General features: G+C 33.2%; 1 protein-coding gene across 1 annotated transcript in view; it reads left to right on the top strand.

The window, feature by feature from the left end:
* ABCG1 (ATP binding cassette subfamily G member 1) overlaps window positions 1-19,134 on the top strand; it is a 110,818-nt gene extending 91,684 nt beyond the window's left edge. The window contains exons 14-15 of the mRNA XM_074213916.1: window positions 6,232-6,350; window positions 7,883-19,134. Of these exons, the coding sequence (XP_074070017.1) occupies window positions 6,232-6,350; window positions 7,883-8,111 (348 nt within the window). The 3' untranslated portion in view covers window positions 8,112-19,134. The remainder of the gene's footprint in view (window positions 1-6,231; window positions 6,351-7,882) is intronic.
* The last annotated feature ends 648 nt before the right edge of the window (window positions 19,135-19,782 follow it).

Below are 19,782 nucleotides of genomic sequence, written 5' to 3'. Positions count from 1 at the left end.
TGTGATTCTGGGCTAGTCACTTAGACCCTAATTGCCTCAGTTTCCTCATCTATAATCTAAGCTAAAGAAGGAAATGGCAGAGCACTCTAGTATCTTTGCCAAGAAAACTCCAAGTGGAATCAGAGTTAGATGTGACTGAACAATAACAAAATATAATTGATAACAAAAAACAATTGATCAGAAGGCCTAATAGGTAACCTATCAAAAGAATACTTACATCTTCATTGTAGTTCAACTTTTTGAAAACTGTAAGTAAAGCTTGATTTCTAGATAGAAATACTATATCAAACTGACCAATGAAAGAATCAAGTTTCCAGGAAAAGATTCAAATACTTTGTTATAAATGAGATTGAGGAAAGTTCTGAAAAATGTATAATGAACACCAAAGGGTCAAAAATAAAGTATTTCAGCTGGAGATTGACATTTTAAATCTTCTAGCCATCACTTCTGCAAGAGTAGATGAACCTCTGCACATAAAATCAACATAATTACTCTGACTTCTTTTACTACAAAATATGAAACAGTAATGCTGTTTTCTCAGTACTCTGATCAATACATAATTATAACTTAAATTCTAAGTGATGTACTTATTTCCCTTTTGAAAAGTTCTTTTCTTTTTTGAAAAGAATTTCATAGGGAAGAAACAATTCTTATTTTCTCATCAGTAACAATAATAATAATAATAATAATAATAGCTACATTTTGTTAGTATTTGTTAGTAATGTCATACAATGTCTCAAACATATTAAAATATCATTTCATTTAATCCTCACATCAACCCAAGTAGATAGCTGCTATTATTATATATTTGGGGAAACTGAGGCAAACAGATTTAAGTGACTTTTCCAGACCTCTATTTTTATCTGCCTTCAGGACATCTCCATTCTGATTTCAAGATGTAGGCATCTTGAACTTAACATGCCCTTCATCAGTTCCCCTAAACCTATATCAAGAACCAAAAGTTTCTCCTAATAATGAAGGCTCGAAATCTCAGCATCATCTTTAACTTATTCCATGCCATCATCTTTATATCTGTTTTCCAAATCTTAAAAATTCTATCTCCACAATATCTCTCCCTCCTATTCCCTTTACTCAAATCCGTCACCACCCTACTTTAGGCCTACATCACTTTTCACCTGGAATATTTGTTCCATGTCTCTTCCCTTCTAATTCATCCTCCACACAGCTGCCAAAATAATTTTCTTGAGCTATAAGTTAATCAACTCAGCTTTGGAATTCCTGTCCTATGGCTAAAAAAATTCATGATTCATACAGACTTATTTATTTTCTAACTACTCCCATCCAGAGTCACATCCCATCTATTTGATCACCTCCCTATTCTCCCACCTCCCTATCCCCCCCTTTGGAATCTTTTCCTTTTCTCTGTGATCAAGTACATAGCACCTCATTTTCCAACTGTTGCTTTAGAAATAAAAATACATGTGAAACAACAAAATAATCAATAGTTACAGCTGACCACCATTGTTCAAATATGTGTAGTCTCCCCTCTATTTGAATGTAATCTATTTGAGGACAAGGACTGTCCCACTTTTCTATTTGTATCCCCAGAACTAAGCAAATAGGGGAGACATGTTAAATGCTTTTTATTCATTCATTTTTTATTCCAAACATGTTAGTTCCCTGTCCAAAAAACAAAACACAAAAAAGTGATTCCCTATTGCCTCAAGTGTAAATTATAAACTGCTCCATTTTTATTTTGGGGGAATCCTCCATAATTTAATTCTAATTTAAATGTACGTGTGGGAGTTGAGTCAAATGATCATTTAAAGTCAATACTCCCCCCAAGTCCCCTTAAAGAAAGTAACTAGCCCTATTGCCTTTATCAGACAAGAAAACAATCAAATCATTTCAATCAGTCCAAGTCATCATGATAAATGAATACTCACTCCACATTATTGTAGATTTTATTTAATGTAGTAATCTCAGAATTAGACATTCAAGAGTCTAGCAGGCATTAATAGAGAGCCATTGTCTCCAAGCACCTGAGTGGAATAGTTGGCACTGTGGGGGAAGTGCTTAGAGCATCCTCTCCTCCCTCCAATTTGCCCACAATGACCTTGTGAACCTCGGTGGGTGGGAAGGTTAGGATTTCCTATCTTGCCTTGGCAACTGGATCTGTATTAGAAACTGAGGACAAGCTAGAAACACTGAGGAAAGCCAGTTTAATGACTTTGCAAGTATCCCAGGAGAAAAGTGCTTATTTCATGGGAGAACAGCTTCAGGATTTTGAGTTTCTGTTAGTTTACCCTTCTGGCACATGAGCACCCTAAGTTTGCATTTCCTTTCCCTTCATTTCTGTACATCATTGCTGATGTATTTGGAAGAATGTTTTAGATAAATTTTTTCTTTACTTAGTAAATGCTCATTTACATTCACAGCTAATTAAGTCAGAGGGCAGTCATATTTATATCAATTGATAAAGTGAAGCACACCAGCAGGTGCTTATGAGCCACAGAATTATAAAGACATTCTTCCAGCCCTTCAGGGTTCCTTAGAACAGTGATATCAAACTCAAATAGAAAAGAATCACAGTTTTTGTGACTGCTTGCAGCCTACCACAAATTTGACACAGAAGATAAGAATCTAGCTACTCTGGGGATCTGAACTGCCAGTGTAAGCAGGGAGTGGGGAGAGTTAAGTCCAGAGTACTGTTACATAATGGGGCCTGTCCCAGATAAATATTGGGCCCTTTGCACTTACAGGACCCACTAGAGAGAATCTTCAACTAGGACTCTTATTTTTTATTTGATACTCTACTTTTCATAATTCACTAGAAAAAATGGTATTTTTTTCTTCTGTTGCTTAGACTGCAGCTAATGTTCTATTATGTTTTCTTATAAGTCAAACTAGTTTTTTAAAATGACTTTCAAATGCTTATATGCTTATCTATTATTACTTATTAATTAAATTGTTAATTTGTTAATACTTATTAATACTTGTATTGCTACACAATATGAGTATTGTAAGCATTATGAAAAGAATTTATTATACATTCCTAAAATACCAATGCAGAATTCACTAAAGCATGCCATATTAACTCAAAATTGTTCATATACTTCTTTTTTACTTTTTACATGGTTTTAGAAATTTTTTTTTTATTCATGATTCTAGATAATTTCTCTGACTATAAGTCTGTAAAATGTCCCAGAGACTGAATAATCAACCTTTAAGTACTTAATCCCTTTTAGGAATGTTCTCCATCTTTTGAAGACTTTTCTGAGTATTTTTTTTTTTACTCTAAGGGAAGCTATTTGCTATAGTGAGAGGTCAGTTAGAAACTGCATTTGAATTACTATCACTAATAGAAATCCTTTGAGGGAAACTCTGGGTGACCTTTAGTATACAGAATGTAAAGAAAATTTGTCCAGACTTCAAACAGGATTGCCTCTGGTACAAGAATCCCTGGCAAAATTTTGTTATACCTGCATAGAAAAGAATTTTTAGAAAATTTTTTCCTAGGACAGTTCTATGATCTTATTCACTGAAGGAATCATGGAAGTGTTTTCACCTGGACAGTTTGGTTTCTCCCTTAATAGGTGAGGGGTGACTTCAAATCTATTCCAGGTTCTTAAGCTACATGGAAAGAGTTCTACATATTCTGGGATCTCCTTAGAGACTGAGATTTTCTTCTGAGACAGGAAACTTGATTTTCTTTTCCTTTATGAATTGGGTTAATGATTAAACTTTGCCTTTGTGTTTGGATCCAGAGTAGAGGGGCCAGAAAGAAACAAGCATTTATTAAGTACCTAGAATATACCAGGCAAATATGCTAACCACTTTACAAATATTACTGCATTTGATCTTCACAACAGTTTTGGAAGAACATAGGTGATTATTATCCCCATTTTATGGATGAGGAACTTGAAGCAGAGTATGAGGAAGTTATATAATACATTTCTTTTACTGAAAAAAACAAAAACCCAATCCAAAATTACCTATTATCTCACTTGATGGGGTGACATGATTAGGTTTGATGTAGTTTTCTTCTGGGTTTACTTGTAGAATCTTGAAGCTGCCATCCCTCCATGTTTCTAGTTTATCCTCAGTTCACAATGAAGACACTGCTGCCAGTTGCTGCTCTCCCAGGGCACTGCCAGGACACTAATGAGAAGTCCAGTTCCAATTCTATGAAGTTCACAAGGTCAACCTCTGATCAGAACAAGGAGGAGGAAGGGGGGGGGGGGACACTCTACCTCTCTCCAACCTGCAACAAACTCTCAAGGGCTGGCTGGAATGACTTTTCTATCTATTCTGTTAGAAACTTGAATACCTGGGTTGAATTCTGACCTCTGTTCCTCTGTTATACAAAATCTGCAGATCATGAGGGGATTTGACATGTAATAGTTAAATAACTTGGAGTGATTGAATGATTCAATAGATGTAGTCTTATGTAATATAATATGGCAAGGCAACAGTTAGTTACTTTAAGTGGAGGTAGGGATTAATTAATCAATCCCCATTTTTACCCTCTTCTCCCAAGATTATTAACAGTTGTCCTTAATATGTTTGGTAAAGTCTATATCAAATCCTAAATGTCTATCTAACGACTTGAAGGAAGGAGCAAAGGAGTTGGTGAGAAGAGAATATGCATTTATATACTAAGTGTTTTTTTACAAATATTTTGATCCATACAACAATCTTGTGAGGTAGGTGTTATTAGTCCCCTTTACATTTGAGGAAGCTGAAGCAGAGGTTAAGTGACTTGCCCAAGGTCATAGATCAAGTATCTGAGGCTGTCAGGACTTCCTGAGAGCTGGCCTAGTACTCTATCTACTGCATTACCAACTGTCTAGTCATTTCCTTGAATATATTTCCTCTTAATCTTCATCTCTTGCATTCATCTTTTAAATGCTTCCCTTGTGCCTTCAATTTTAAGAGTGTCAGGAAAAGTTCATTATCAAATCTAGTATCTGACAGTCTTCCAAACTTCCAAATATGTGATGAACCAATTTAATAAAAATCATTTTATAATGTTCTTATAAGTCACTGCCTATTTTAGCTTTTGCAAGTGGCCTCTTCCTCAAATCAAAACAATAAATAAAAGAAAAAAGGAAAGAAAAGTTCACTTTTCTGTGTTGAAAGAAATACCTGGTGAGAATCCTGAATATGTGTGGAGTTTCCCTTCAAGTAGCCCAGGTGAAATTCATACCACCCCTAAGGGGAGCACCTGGAGCATGCTAACAGGTGACTTCCCAGAATCTGTTTATGTTTTTTTGTCAAATGAACTCTATAAGCTCGAGTCCTTTTCCTCTGGACTCTGCCTTTAATTATTGGAGAGTCTGTAATTTTGGTGGAAGGAGGGATGGTTTTTTTTGGGGGGGCAGGTTTTTTAGATTTTGCAAGGCAATGGGGTTTAGTGGCTTGCCCAAGGTCACACGGCTAGGTAATTATTAAGTGTCTGAGGTCGGATTTGAACCCAGGTACTCCTGACTCCAAAGCTGGTACTCTATCCACTGCACCAGCTAGCCGCCCTTAGTAGGGATGTTTTATATTAACTCTTCTTATCATATCACATTACTATTACCTGTTTTGAAAAGCTAAGTTGGACAGGCTATTTGATATCAATTAATATTCAATGAAAAGCATATCAGTGAACGTTCATGATTATAAAGAAACCCTTTCCTTTAGTCCTTTGAAATCCCCTAAAACTTTCAAAGTTCTCATACTAAATCTGGAGACCTATTCTTTGGGTGGTTGTGGATGTTCAGAGAATAAATTCAGAACATGTGTTTATATATCATTTCAGTTTATTTCATATTATTCTCTTTCTGCCATCTTTAGTTTGACTTGTCAAATTTCTCAATATTTCCCTAATTTAGGAGCTTTTCTGTTTCTGTACATTTAAAGAAGGGCAACTCCTTTTCCTTGAATGTATTTCCTCTTAATCTTCATCTCTTGGATTCTTTCTTCAAGGTACAGCTCAGGTATCATACCTTCTGTAAAGTCTTTACCAATATCCTTCAAACTACTTATATTTTCTTACATGTTTTACCTTCCAAGTAGTATATAATTGTCTCCTTTTGAGAAATGAAACCATTTCATTCTTGTCTCTCTTAAATAACCAGTGCCTAGAATAATGTCTTCCATGTTTAACATGTATATTTCATATTTGTTATATTGTTAAGGAAAAAAAGTTAAAACATCTGATTTTCATCTATGTGTACTTAAAAATCAGCTTTCTCTGGGTTTTTTTTCTACTATTTTGTATAGGTGGCAACATTTGTAGGTCCTGTGACAGCTATCCCAGTCCTCCTTTTCTCAGGATTCTTTGTCAGTTTTGATACCATTCCAGCATATCTGCAGTGGATGTCCTATATTTCCTATGTCAGGTAATGTATGGGAAACAAATTAATTTGTCTTTATTTTTAACTCTCAATGACTGTTATAATTGCAGTTGTTCTATAATTAATGCTGTAAGCATTTGCCAAAGCTATCAAAATCTTCATTTTATCAGATAGAAATGCCTTTTTCCAATCAAATGCCCACATGCTTGTGGGGTGTTTTTTACCCTTATAAAATAAAGAAGATTAAATAGATTGATATAAAACTTCCCATAACTTTGTCCTAGAATTGTAGAATGTTGGCAGTGCTTTTAATCATCTAATCTAAGAGTTCTTACCCTTTTTTGTATGAATCTCTGTGTCAGTGTGGTAAAGCCTTGGGATTCCTTTTTAAAATAATGTTTTTAAATTCATAAAATAAAACTCTTAAAATTATAACTAAAACCAAGTATATTAAAATAAAGGTTTTTTTTCCCTTCCTATCCAAATTTACAGACTCTGTAAAATTTATCCATTGACTTCTTGGGGACCATGGACCCCTGAGTAAGAATCTCAATCTAATTAATTGCCCTCATTTTAGAAATTAATGTAATTGAAAAGTTCTCCAAAATCACATAGCTAAAAGAACCAAGACTCCAAGATATCTACTTGGAAGTGTTCCAAAGATGATCAAATTAAAAATTATTTCCAAATACTCCTCAATAACAGTAAGAAAGAAACCAAAGTAAAGTAACTATAGTTACAGGAAAAGAATAAAGAGCAATTTCCAGCAAAATAATTAGTTCCATTGAAAACTTAAGGGGGGGAAAAAGGTCCATCCAATCTCCAAACTGAATTCTCACTTATAAGAAAAAAATTAAACTAAAGCTTCTAATTCATTGAATTTATTAGATAATATATACAATATTGTTTCCTACTAGACCCCAACCTCTTTTCCATGAACATAGTGCTGCTATGTTCCATTATCAGAGCCTTTTTATTTTTTGAAACCAAGTTGCTTTATTCTTACTGATCAACTTTAGCTATACTAGTAGAGAATTTTCTTTAAAAGAAAGATAAGTAATGATAGAAGGATGAGAAAGACACCCAAATAATGATAGTAGAGAGACAATTAAATATGTGTATGTCTGTGAGCAGAGACAAAATATATATATATATATATATGAGCAGAATATGTTAGAATGTTAAATGTACTTGGAATAGGAGAAAAGAGAATGAAATCTATGCAAAAGACAAAATATATAGATAAATTATCCTTCCAATAAATGAGAAAAGTGTGGAGAATCTGTTAGATTAGTGTAACAGAAAGAGTACTAGATTGGGTTATCAGGAAAACAATGTTGTAGTGAAGGTTCAGACACTATGTAGCTGTACAAGCAGCTTGGTTGACTTAGCTGTAACAAGTAACTTTTTTTAATAATCTTTGCCTCAATTTTCTTATTTACAAAATAAGGTCAGACAAAAGAATTTTAGCATCACTCCAGCTTTAAAATTCTAAAATTCTAGATTAGTGTAATGAACAAAGTGGTTTAACCTAGTGTGATGGCTTAATTCTTCATTTTATAATCAATCCTTTCTAGGTATGGGTTTGAGGGAGTCATTCTCTCCATATATGGTTTGGATAGAGAAGATCTTCATTGTGACCTTGAAGAGACTTGCCACTTTCAGAAATCAGAAGCCATACTGAAAGAATTGGATGTGGAAAATGCCAAACTTTACTTGGACTTTATTGTTCTTGGGATTTTCTTCATTTCCCTTCGCCTCATTGCCTATTTTGTCCTTCGATATAAAATCCGAGCTGAGAGGTAAAAGATTCCAGTAGGGAGAAAATTAGAAGTTGCAGTTTAAAACACCTGTCTTGTGTTTTCAGGTCAGTATCTTGCCCAACTCTTAAAAACAATATTGCATTTCTGGATGTCAAGTATTCAACTTCTCAGTCCAGTTGAGTTGGGTCAACTCTCCATTGTCCTTTATAATTATAAATAGTAAGAAGATATAGAAGAGTTCTTTTAAAAAAAAAAAAGCAGAACTTAATACTCAAGGATGTTGTACCTAAAATAATACTGATGACTGGATGTTTTCTTTATAAAATCCTTCTTTATGACAAGATGACTTCAGGTCCTGGACATGGAATTATAAAGCAACTTCTTCATGGAGAAATTTTTCAGGAACTGATTACTATATATACCAGGATGGGGAGAGAGGCAGCTGGAACACAGGGTTGTATTTCTCTTTATTTTTCTTTATTTAAAAAAAGTTTCAATTTTCTAAGATTTGTCTCCTTAAGACTATTTTTATTAAGTAACTTTCCATGCCAAAAATGTACAAAACTCATTAACATTCAAGAAAATGTGACTTTTAAATATTATTTGTGGAAAATAGATTAAAGAATTGTATTTGAAGGAGTCTCAGAGTAACAAATTGGTGTTGTTTAAGGTTCAGAATTTGTGAAAGGTTTAAAAAAGATTTCAGGTTGAGTCATATACCTTTAAAACATATTTAAAATTATCATAACATACTTAGTATAAACTTTTAAAAAAAGACAAGGGAAATAAATATAAAACTTGACCAACTCATCTGAAATAAAATTATCTTCCAGATACTTCATGTGTCAAATGGTAAACAATAATAACCCTTTCACTTCTATGGATAGTATGCTTCTTTGATGGATCAGACCACTGCAGAGGAAAAACATATTTAACGGTTCAATTTAAAAGTGAACTTTAGGTTAAGACTGTGAATGCAAAATTGCTATTCTAGACCATATGTTTACTGTATTTCATTAGCAATCATTGTAACTTGTGTGGAAGTGGTTGGGATATTTATAAGGGTATTTTCTGGAGCAGATTATGTACTTCTGATTAATTTTACTAACCCCTTTTTTCAATGAATCTCAGCTGCATTTCACAAAAGGGAAGTTATTGTAGCCCTTTCATGGGGCACTACTGCCATTTCACTTTAGAAACTTTGAGGCCTATGGTGGTTATTTGCATCCAATCACATTGTAGGAAAATTATATAGAATCCTTTGGAGTGGAAATATGACTTACAGGAATTCCAGGGAATATCTGATAAATTAGATTTCAACAATTGTATTGTACACATATTATACATATATTTCCTGACCACTATAAAAGATGGTGGGCTATCCAATGTAAATCAAGATCTTTTTAGTGAAGTATTGTGTTAATAGACAAGTCTCTTTACCTCTTTCAGTCTCACTATATACTCATTTGTAAAATATGGAATTTGAGCTAGATTATTTCCAAGGTTACTTCCAGTGTTTTAAAAAAAATCAATGAAGCCTTTTCATTTAATTGTTTCATATAGTAACATAACAATGTGTTGGTAAGTTAGGCAAACTACATTGCTGATTGAATGGGAGTTAGTAAATAGTGCCTCTGGCTCATCTACAGCCAGACAATAACTTATAATGCTTTTAAAAACTAATGTGCTCAGGTTGCTATTACTTCTTAGTGACACCTTCAAATATCCTCGAATATCAAAATACCAATACTGCTAGCCAGGTTTTGTAATTTTGGTAGTATTCGAAACTAATTTTTTCCTTCTCTAATTTTTTTCTTCCCTAGAAAGGGGGTTAAAAAACCCCTGAATATTTACTGAAAGAAAATATGGAATGAATTAGTTGATAAATACATGGATATCCTTTTGCATTTTATGCATTGGGTTCCATGTATATGTCTTGACTAATAAAAAAAGTATTTGTTAATATTAAGGAATGAACTTATTTCTGGAAAGTACCCTGAAATACGTAATTGTAGAATAGATTTGCCTTAGAAATAAAGAGAAATAATGCAGAAGCAAATACAAAGATCTCATGAACAATCTGATCAAAGCAAAATTAGAGAAAGGGAGAACTGCTCTTTCTTTTCTCATAATAACTTGCTTGAGGATATGAAGATTTTCTTTTGAAGAACCCTTATTGTCAAGTCTGTCATCCATGAATTAGCTCAACACAATCTGGAAACTTTTTCTCCAGGTGTCTTTGTGTGTGTGTGTGTGTGTGTGTGTGTGTGTATGTCAAGTACTGTCCTCTTTTGTTCAGGTTTTCTTTTATTTCAAAAGCAATCAAGTCTTCCAAATAATGATTTCCCTAAAGTTTTATTTTTTTAACCTCCTTTATAACTTTAGACATGCTTGGGGCAGTCACACTTCTAACTCTGCTGAGGAGTATAAGAGTATGAGACCCCCTCAGTTTCCCTCAATATAGTTTACTGGAGCTTGGTCACTGTGCATGCTATAGCTCCCCTAGACCCCAGAAATTCTTTCTTGAACTAAACTGCCAAGCGTTCAAAATCTACTTGAGAGAGCACAACTCTGATGGGTTAGCCACATTATTCAAATGCCAAAGGTATATGTACCTGAAAGACTATTTAATGGAAAATACACAGGACAAGCACTCACATGGTAGTCAGAATTGATTGATTTGGAATTGGAATTGGAATTGATTGCATAATATGGTAAACTCTGGCACAGGACCACCCAACATGATGAGGCCTTATCAGAGAAGTGATATGCTCTATGAGCAAAACAGAATTGAAATAGTTCAAAAGAAATGTGAGAAGAACAAATGTAGAGAATCCATCCCAAATGTTCATATGATCTATTTGTGCTTCACCTGTGGTTGGAGTCTTTGGGTGGAGCTTGTATTTGTCTGATCAGTCACAGTTGGACAACACTGTAACTTGACTCCAATATAGTAATGCCATTTTATTCCTGTGTTAAAAAAAAAAAGTCATCAGCCATAATCAAAACTTCAGACATGGAGAACATTGAGAGTTAGATTCCCAAGACATCTGAAAAAGGGGTAGAGATCAAGTAATTGGTATATATGTATATATATGTATATATATGGAAGAAACCCTTGCTGAAATATGAGGTAGAAATAAATTTTCTTAAATGATATTCTACAGCAAATTATATCTTTATAATTATATAACTGACCTAAAGAAAGGTACAAAGACTACAGGATCCCACTTTGTCTATTCATTATTCATTTTACATGTATAACTGAATGTATGTTCATATGTATAGCATTAGGTTGGTATAGCAAAATATAGCCTTAAAGTATCTCTTTGTTATAGTTAGAACTGTGGGTTTTGAGCCAGAAGGGAGATAAGAGGCAAACAAGTTCAACTCCCTTATTTTACAAATGAGAAAACTGTGGTCTAGAGAGAGTAAGCCCAAATAACACATTTGGAATTTTCCAAACTCAGTACTCTTTTACCAGATCCATAGATATCATGCTAGTGGCAACTATTCAACAATTACTGATTATAGATATCAAATGAGGCATGAACAGGGTCATATATATTACACAAAAGATTCTTATTATTGTCTTGGAGAATCTCTAATAGAAGAGGTATTTCATTCTTATGATAATATTTTGGGATCTAAATCAAAAATCAAGACATTACAGATGAGGAATACCTATTTTGAAAATGAAATGCAATTGGATACTTAGCCCATTAACTAGGTCCATCAGCACAGGTATCTTGAACAAACACTGCAGATAGATAAGCTAGATGGAGAACTAAGCAGGAAAAGTCTAGACTGGATAGATTTAAGAAACTGGCACATTCAGCAAACCTAACCTTTTCTTTGAAACAAAATCTATTTTTGTAATGATATAATAATTGAAAATCATTGCATATAATAATTGAAAATCATTGCATATAATAATCTCTAAAGAATCAAAGTTATAAGGTGGTGAGAAATATGTGCTTTACTATTCTCTGTGGAATAACAAGAGTTCCAGGGAAAGATCCCCTGGGAATTTAGCTAGAACTCATCTGAAGAATTCATGGGAAGACATAGGTAAGAATTATACAAGATAGGAACACATGAATGTATTATTATCTGTTCTATTGGAGGGGATGCCCATATCGATGTGATCATAGCTATATCAAGCTACTTTTGAAAGGAGTAATAGTCTTTCTTCAAGCCCTCTAAAATATTTTATTCATGTGCTTTCAGTAACTTTATCTTTTTAAGGGGTAAGCCTGTTCTCCATACTTAGATTTGAAGTATAGTTTTTCAAACATTCTGTTTTTGTGTGGTTTGCTGAAGTATGTCATTCCAATGTTTTATGATATTGCCTTCACAAGCAAATGTGATATTTCTTATAAAGTACCATCTGTCTTCCTAAATGGACAAGTTTGCCTCATTTTTTTAAAGAGGGAAAAAATTTGGAGGTCTATTTTTTTTCCTAGAGAGGTACTCTTCCATGTATCACTTAAAGTACTATTTTTTCTTTATAATCAATTATAATCTCAAAATGCTAATTCTCAAAGGTGTAGTGAAAGGGAATCAGTACTTCTATCATGTGTCTAAGTTGATCTAAATTACTAAACCAATTAGGAGGAAAGGATGAAACATGTATAGATTCTTCCAATTTAAGTTTTTATCCAGGTTCCAGTTTGTCATCTTCCAGGATCTGTTATTTAGGAATAGGGCAGAAATGAAAGTATATAATTTATTTTTAATGTTTTTATTCTCAAGATAGAAGATGTAAAATTTATAAATTTTGCTTGAAAAGTTTTGAACTGGCTTACTCCAATCATTTTGGTGAACTTTTAAATTTATCTTTATTCAAAACTATTTGAATCCCTTTTTCTGTATTTAATAAGTACATTTAGGATAAAGCTCTTCAAAGGTTCCAGGTTGGCTAGGAAATTAATGAGAAATTAATCTCATAAGTAACATCTGGAAGTGTCAAAGATGATAAATGTATACATTAACTAAAGCAGGGTTGGCAAATATAGGCTGTTCTTGCTTTTTTGTTTATGTTTTTACTAGAAGTAATTTAAATTTTAAATTTTATTGTTGAAAAGTATAAAAATTAGTCCTAGCTTGTGACTGATTAGAAAAAAGAGTGAACTGGTAGATTGGGCCCCAGGGAATAGTTTCATAATGCATACTTCCCTTCCCAAGTAAAAGAATTCAATAACAGAAGCTTCTCCTTTGGAAGTATTCCAGAAGTTTAATTCCTTGTTTAATCCAAAACACAAACTAGAGCAAAGGAAATTCAAAGGTGAACATGCAACATTAGACAGACTCAGCTTCTTTCCACCTTTTAGGCTCTATGATACTATATGAAATAGCAGGTCTTGGGGCGGCTAGGTGGTGCAGTGGATAAAGCACCGGCCTTGGAGTCAGGAGTACCTGGGTTCAAATCTGGTCTCAGACACTTAATAATTACCTAGCTGTGTGGCCTTGGGCAAGCCACTTAACCCCATTTGCCTTGAAAAAACCTAAAAAAATAGCAGGTCTTTCTGGGCTTTCAGTTATTAAGTAACAAGGTGATATAGGATATTGTAGGGAATTTGTTAAGCCTACTTCTACCCTGATAGTGGAGTCAATTAGATTATTTAGGATGAATCTCTCAGAAGAAAAGTTTGATTCAATTTAATAAATATTTATTAGATTCTTGTCAGGCTGAGATGTCAAAGTCAAGATCCATTGGTCACATGAAGCCCATAATACTCCCAACCTAATTATTGGGAAATGTTAAACAAAATAAATAAAAACATAATATAGATAATGTCAATTTGTGGTTTTCTAAATCAACATGTGACCTTCAGGGATCCATTTCTATTTGAGTTTGACATGACTGTTAAGATAATATGAACACAAATACAAAATTATAGATTACCTAACCTCAATGAGTTTACATTGTCCTCGTCATTGCTTCCTTTCAGCTTGCCCTAGATTCTGACTTCTGCTCTATGTGATGATTCCCATGATTTCTATTGAAATTAGTATGATGATGTCTTAGTCTGATTATAAAGATAATTTTAGAATTTCAAAGAATTGTCTTCTACCAAAAGAAAAATGTTTCAAATTCCATGCCAATCATGTGAAAGAATGGAATATTTCAAGATCTCCAAAGCTTATTGGTTTGCCTTTTATTTGGACTATGACCTCCCCCTACAACCAAAACAGTAGGAATTAGAGAAAGTTTCAAAGTATACTGCTCATGGGAAGAGAACTTAGTTTTTTTTAAATATATAAGAAATTCTAATAAATGTGTTTTTAAAGCTTTGCAACACAGTGGGGTTATTAATGACTAGCCCAAGGTCATACAGTTAGGTAATTATTAAGTGTCTGAGGTCAAATTTGAACTCAGGTCCTCCTGACTCCAGGGCTTGTGCTCTATCCACTGCACCATTCTTGCTCTGCTGCCCTGTGACCTTCTATTAGTGACCTTGAAAAACACAATGATCCCAGGAATATGATTTCTTCAAATCACTCCACAAGTGCATCTCAGCTACCTCATTAAGGTACCAAAAACTTAGTGGCTAGTCTTAATTTTGTTCTGGTAAAACAGCAACACAATTTTTTTAGTTTCACTATTTGTGGATTCACATGCTCTGTGTTCAGGAAGCCATCCCTTTTTGACTACTTATGAGGTCATGTGAATGAACTGACATATGGATATCTTAAACTTTCTGTTTTTAGGCAAGTGTTCAGTCAAATACTAAGAAAATCTGTCCATTGTTGATCTAAAGCCCATAGTGCCTAACAGAATTTACTAGATTAGCAATGTCCTGACACTATTTTTATCCCTTAAAAACAAAATAAAACCTAATTAGTTGTGCTGCCTCCTAAATTCTTTCAAGGGAATTCATAGTTTAAAGGGAATATTTTATTTATCCCATCACTACCTATTTTCTCCATATCTTCAAAAGCAGAATTTTCATGTGAAATTATCTTGAAAATTCATTCCTTTTTAATCTTTTTAAATCACTCTCTTGTGTTGTATAGTTGGATTTCTATCTTTGGTTAAAAGTGCTGACTTTTCTGATTGACTGTACTTGGATTAGTTAAGAAAGAAAAATTTAGTGAAATTAATTTGAGATGATTAAGAAATAATGCCCTTTGCCCATCTCAGACTAGTTTTGTTTTTTCTTCTGATCAAGTTTGAACTGACTTACTTCAAAATCTCCCTGCCAGCAAAAGCAGAGGGCTTGTCCTGCCATGATTTTCAACATAATTTTCCTTTGCTTTCTTGATTCTCAATTCTCACTTAAGATCTGTACTCTCACATGGGAAGGAAAAAATATACAAATGTTGAGTACTAATTTTCTTGTTTAGGAAGGACTACTGTAATTGGAATTTTTTAAATTTTGTGTTCTTTTATTAATTTTTATTATTCAAATCTCGGGGCCTGAAACTTTTGGCTATTATGTCTATTTATAGTTAGCCTGACTCATGGAATAATAATAGTATTAATGAAAGACTCGATATTCTTGAGATGTGAAACCAAATAAGAGAAAGAAGAGAATATAGAAATTCAACTTAAAAACCTCCCAAAATATTTTATTTGTGGAAAAATTCCTCAAGACCAAGTCTTCATGACTTATAAATTGCTTCTTTTCAATTAGCATGTTGTGACTTTAAAATGTAACCTTGTGGTTTTGTAAGTATGGCATTTTGCAAACTCAATCTTAAATGTGTAACCAGATTAGTTTTTCTATTCAAATCTGTTTAATTTTTCCTTAGGGGATGTTTGAGATTATGACACTCTCTTTAAGTTTGTTTAACTTTTATGACATTGAGGAAAACATTGGAATCTATCTTTTCTTTAAGTTTTGTGACCTAAAAGGAATTAATAAGGATGCAGTATGTAAAAGAATTATTTCTCTGTCACTGATGTAAATTTGATTATGAGGCTTTATTAGAATCCTGATTGGAATTCAGGTTTGTGGTTTTTTTTCCTCTGAGATCTGAGTGTATGATAAAATCTAGGCTTGTCATATCTTCACAATTTCTGCATTGTGGTAGTTTTATTTCAGCAGCTATTCCCTACCACATTGACCTCAAAGAGGAGATAATTCTCCCATAGCACTAACAAGTTTGATGTTCGCTGTTTCATTTTCCTTCTCTTCCTCCATATTCTTCCCCCTACCCCTCACACCCAATTCTTGTGGCTAAACTAGATATCAGAGTATCAAAAGTCATCTTTAAAAATGATATTGTAAACCAAAGAAATTAGTGTCAGAAGTAGCAGTCAGAAAAGTTCGTTAGACTAGATTTCCTTCAACTGCTTAAATATGATTCCACAGGTCATTGGCTACTTTGTTTATTAGAGAGGGCAGAGGATGGGGCTTGTACCCTCTTCTTTGGGGGTGATGGTTAATATAAAAGGAAAATATCTTCCATATTAAAAATAATGAAACGGTGAGATTCTTTCACTATATACCATTGTAAAGTATAAAAAAAAAGGAGTTAAAACACAAAAGAACCTCATTTTGCTAGAAATCTACACTAAAGTTCAAGCCTTCAGTCACTGGGTTTTGCTTTGATTTAGTTATTTACTATGAGTGAACAATTTAATAGGGATTCTTCTGTGACATATAGCATTGAATCTGACCTATCAACTGCCTTTTACTATAACTAATGTAGGTACTATAGAGTTTCTGTTCTTACTTATTTCATGACAGGTGTATTTTAGATCAATTATTGAACATTTAATTTTTCAGTCAAATCTTAAAGAAAGGCATGATATTTTATACCCCTCATTCCACCAAAGCACGATACATTTCAACAAACATTTCACTGGATGATAATGCTACTATTTCTTCTTTAGTATATATGCAATGAATAATTAGAATATGACTGATTCTCTTTTTAAAAGAAGTTCAAAGGTGTCACTAAGTTTTGCATGTGAATGTAAATATATCACTAATGTGCACATTTCATTTTATATTTCATTAGAAATAATTAATTTTGCTAAAAAAAAAGGTGTTACTGGTTTTTTTCCCTTGATGTCATTCTTTAAGTGTAATCATTTTTAAGGTGTGGTTTTAAACAGCTCCAAGAATGTTTTCATATATATATATACATCAAAGTATATCATTTCTTCCATATTTTGCTCATTGATCTTTGACTTCACCTAAGGTCAGTTCCCTTAACTTCCAGATATATTCCGCCCATACTAGTACCCATCTTTTTTACTTTTTAATATGTATTAAACAAATTTGAAATTAAAAGAAATAATCTTTATACTCTATTAGACAAAGCTTTATATTCATCTGGTTGCATTCTCCATTATGAACGTTAAGAACTTGGTTCAAATGTTGAACACCTTTGGATAGAATGCCCTTTCTTGTGTAGAACAGACACAAGCATATACATGTATTGTATATATGTGTTTGTATGTATATATATATACATACATATATATATATATATGAGATATGCACATACCCTAAACCCTTGAATCTTAGAGATAAGAATGTGCTCCTTAAAACAAACCAAGCATCTAGATGCTTCTGAAAATGATATATTTATTTTATTTTTCAACCCACACTGGGGTGGTCTCTAGGTTCAAGAAACCAGTATCTGTAAAATTTGTTTTTCTTACTTTAGTGTTTTGTCCACTAAAACATTTGGGTTTGATAAAAAAAAATTACTGCAAAATGTAATATATTGACTATCCTCTCAAAAAGGAAAGGAGATGGTCACTTTTTAAAAGGAAACTGTGTGTGGAAAACCTTAAGGTATCTGATACTTTACCTTTTTTAAATGACTGGTGCCATGGGAGAGAAACTCAACCTATGCATTACGATAGGGAACTATTAAGTGCAAAAGCCCCTTCCATCAATGCAAGTTGGCACCTTTATTGTATCTTATAGTATTAAAGGATTGCCTAGGACTGTGGTTTCAAACTCACTTAAAGATGTGGTCCATTAAAATAGAAACCATAGATAAGAACCCTGCCAGCTGCATGTTGACTTAGAAAAAAACAATCTTAAACATTATCTATGTCCTATTGTATGGACAGTGAGTTGGCATGGTGGATAGAATGCCCAGTCTGATGTCAGGAAGACTCATCTTCCTGAGTTCAAATCCAGCCTCTGACACTATGTGACCCTGGGCAAGTCACTTTACCATGTTTGCCTCAGTTTCCTCATCTGTAAAATGGGCTGGAGAAGGAAATGGCAAACCACTCCAGTATCTTTGCCAAGAAATTCCCAAATGGGGTCACAAAGAGTTTGAAATGACTGAACAACAGCAATGTCCTGTTGCATTTTCATTTCTTTTATTAAATATTTCCCCAATGACATCAGGTCCAAGCCTCAGTGTGGAATGTTGCTGATGGAAATGAACTGTGTGTTTGACACTTCTGGCATAGAAGACTGAGAGGATAAATGACTTACTCTGTCACACAATGGTGAAGTGTCAGATGGAGGGCTTTATCCTGGATCTTCCTAGCTTCAAATATCAGAACTCTGTCCCCGGTGCTTCTAAATATATAATTTTATTTAAGCTTAGTGTGGAAGGTAATCCTTCACTTGCTTAGGAATTATTTAATATATTTCCTTCCCCTCATTTCTCTAAAGCAAAAGTCAATGCAAGTAATATTTTAAAATCAGTGTCCAAAGGTGTGAATAGTCTATATTTTGGTGTAATACCTATTTTTATGATACTGTATACATAATTTTGATTCATTTCTTTAGAAGCTACTGCTTGCATGCTGTAATATATTTGCACTACTGTAGATAAGAGACACAAAATATATAAAGTAACATTTATAAAATATTTTTCTTTTAGTTCCTTGCTTCTTTGCAGTTCACATGAACTTGAACAATGTACTTCACTTGAACAATATTCCTGAGCAAAACTGTAGAATGTGGGGCATTCTAACTAGTTCTTAAAAACAATGATTAATGCTTTGTATATTTCTGTATAGTTCCTGTAGAAGATTTGTATGTGAATTTTTCCACATTCCAAAATGTGAAATTTTGGCTTTGTTTTCTGAAAATAGCTGACATTTATGATATAACAAGAACCAAATAAAACATTATTTTCAGATTCCTGTTTTTATTTCTGTGTACTCTAATAAACAACATATAAAGTCCACTTTAGGAATTGGGGTAGAGTGATATAGTTATTTTTACTTCTTATTTTTGGCCTTTTTAAAGGAAAGAATTTGTTTCAGAATACAATTTATTTTATTTTTTAAAAAACCTGTTATTTCAATGTTTATCACTGAATGTCTTTTAAAGAACAAGTTCTGTCTAAATATCCAAAGAATTTCATCTCAAAAATAGCAAAACAAACAAAAACCCCCCTCTACTTTTTCTATTAACTAAGGTTGTCCAACAATCATAATGGATTTCTCCAGAAAATACTGAGTTCTCTTTCAAGTTTTCAAGTAAAGTCTTGATGATGACTTTTCATGGTTATTTGAGTCAGAATTATTCTTCATTATTCTTCATAGGATCAAATGAACCATAAGGGACCTAAAAGGTGCAACTCCCTATTTTGCAGATATAAAAATTGAAGCCCAGAGAGGAAAGGAAGTATATTTGCCCAAGTATGCATATTAAGTCAGAGAAATGGAAATCAACTAGCAAAATGAACAATGAGTTATTATAGGTAAATTATATATATACATATATGTGTGTATAATATGTTTATATGTGAACATATATGTAAATATATGTATGTAT

The sequence above is a fragment of the Macrotis lagotis genome, chromosome 1 (assembly GCF_037893015.1).
Source record: "Macrotis lagotis isolate mMagLag1 chromosome 1, bilby.v1.9.chrom.fasta, whole genome shotgun sequence".
NCBI classification, from domain to species: Eukaryota; Metazoa; Chordata; class Mammalia; order Peramelemorphia; family Peramelidae; genus Macrotis; species Macrotis lagotis.
Note: the sequence above shows the minus strand (reverse complement) of the source record. Positions and strands in the feature narration are given on the sequence as shown.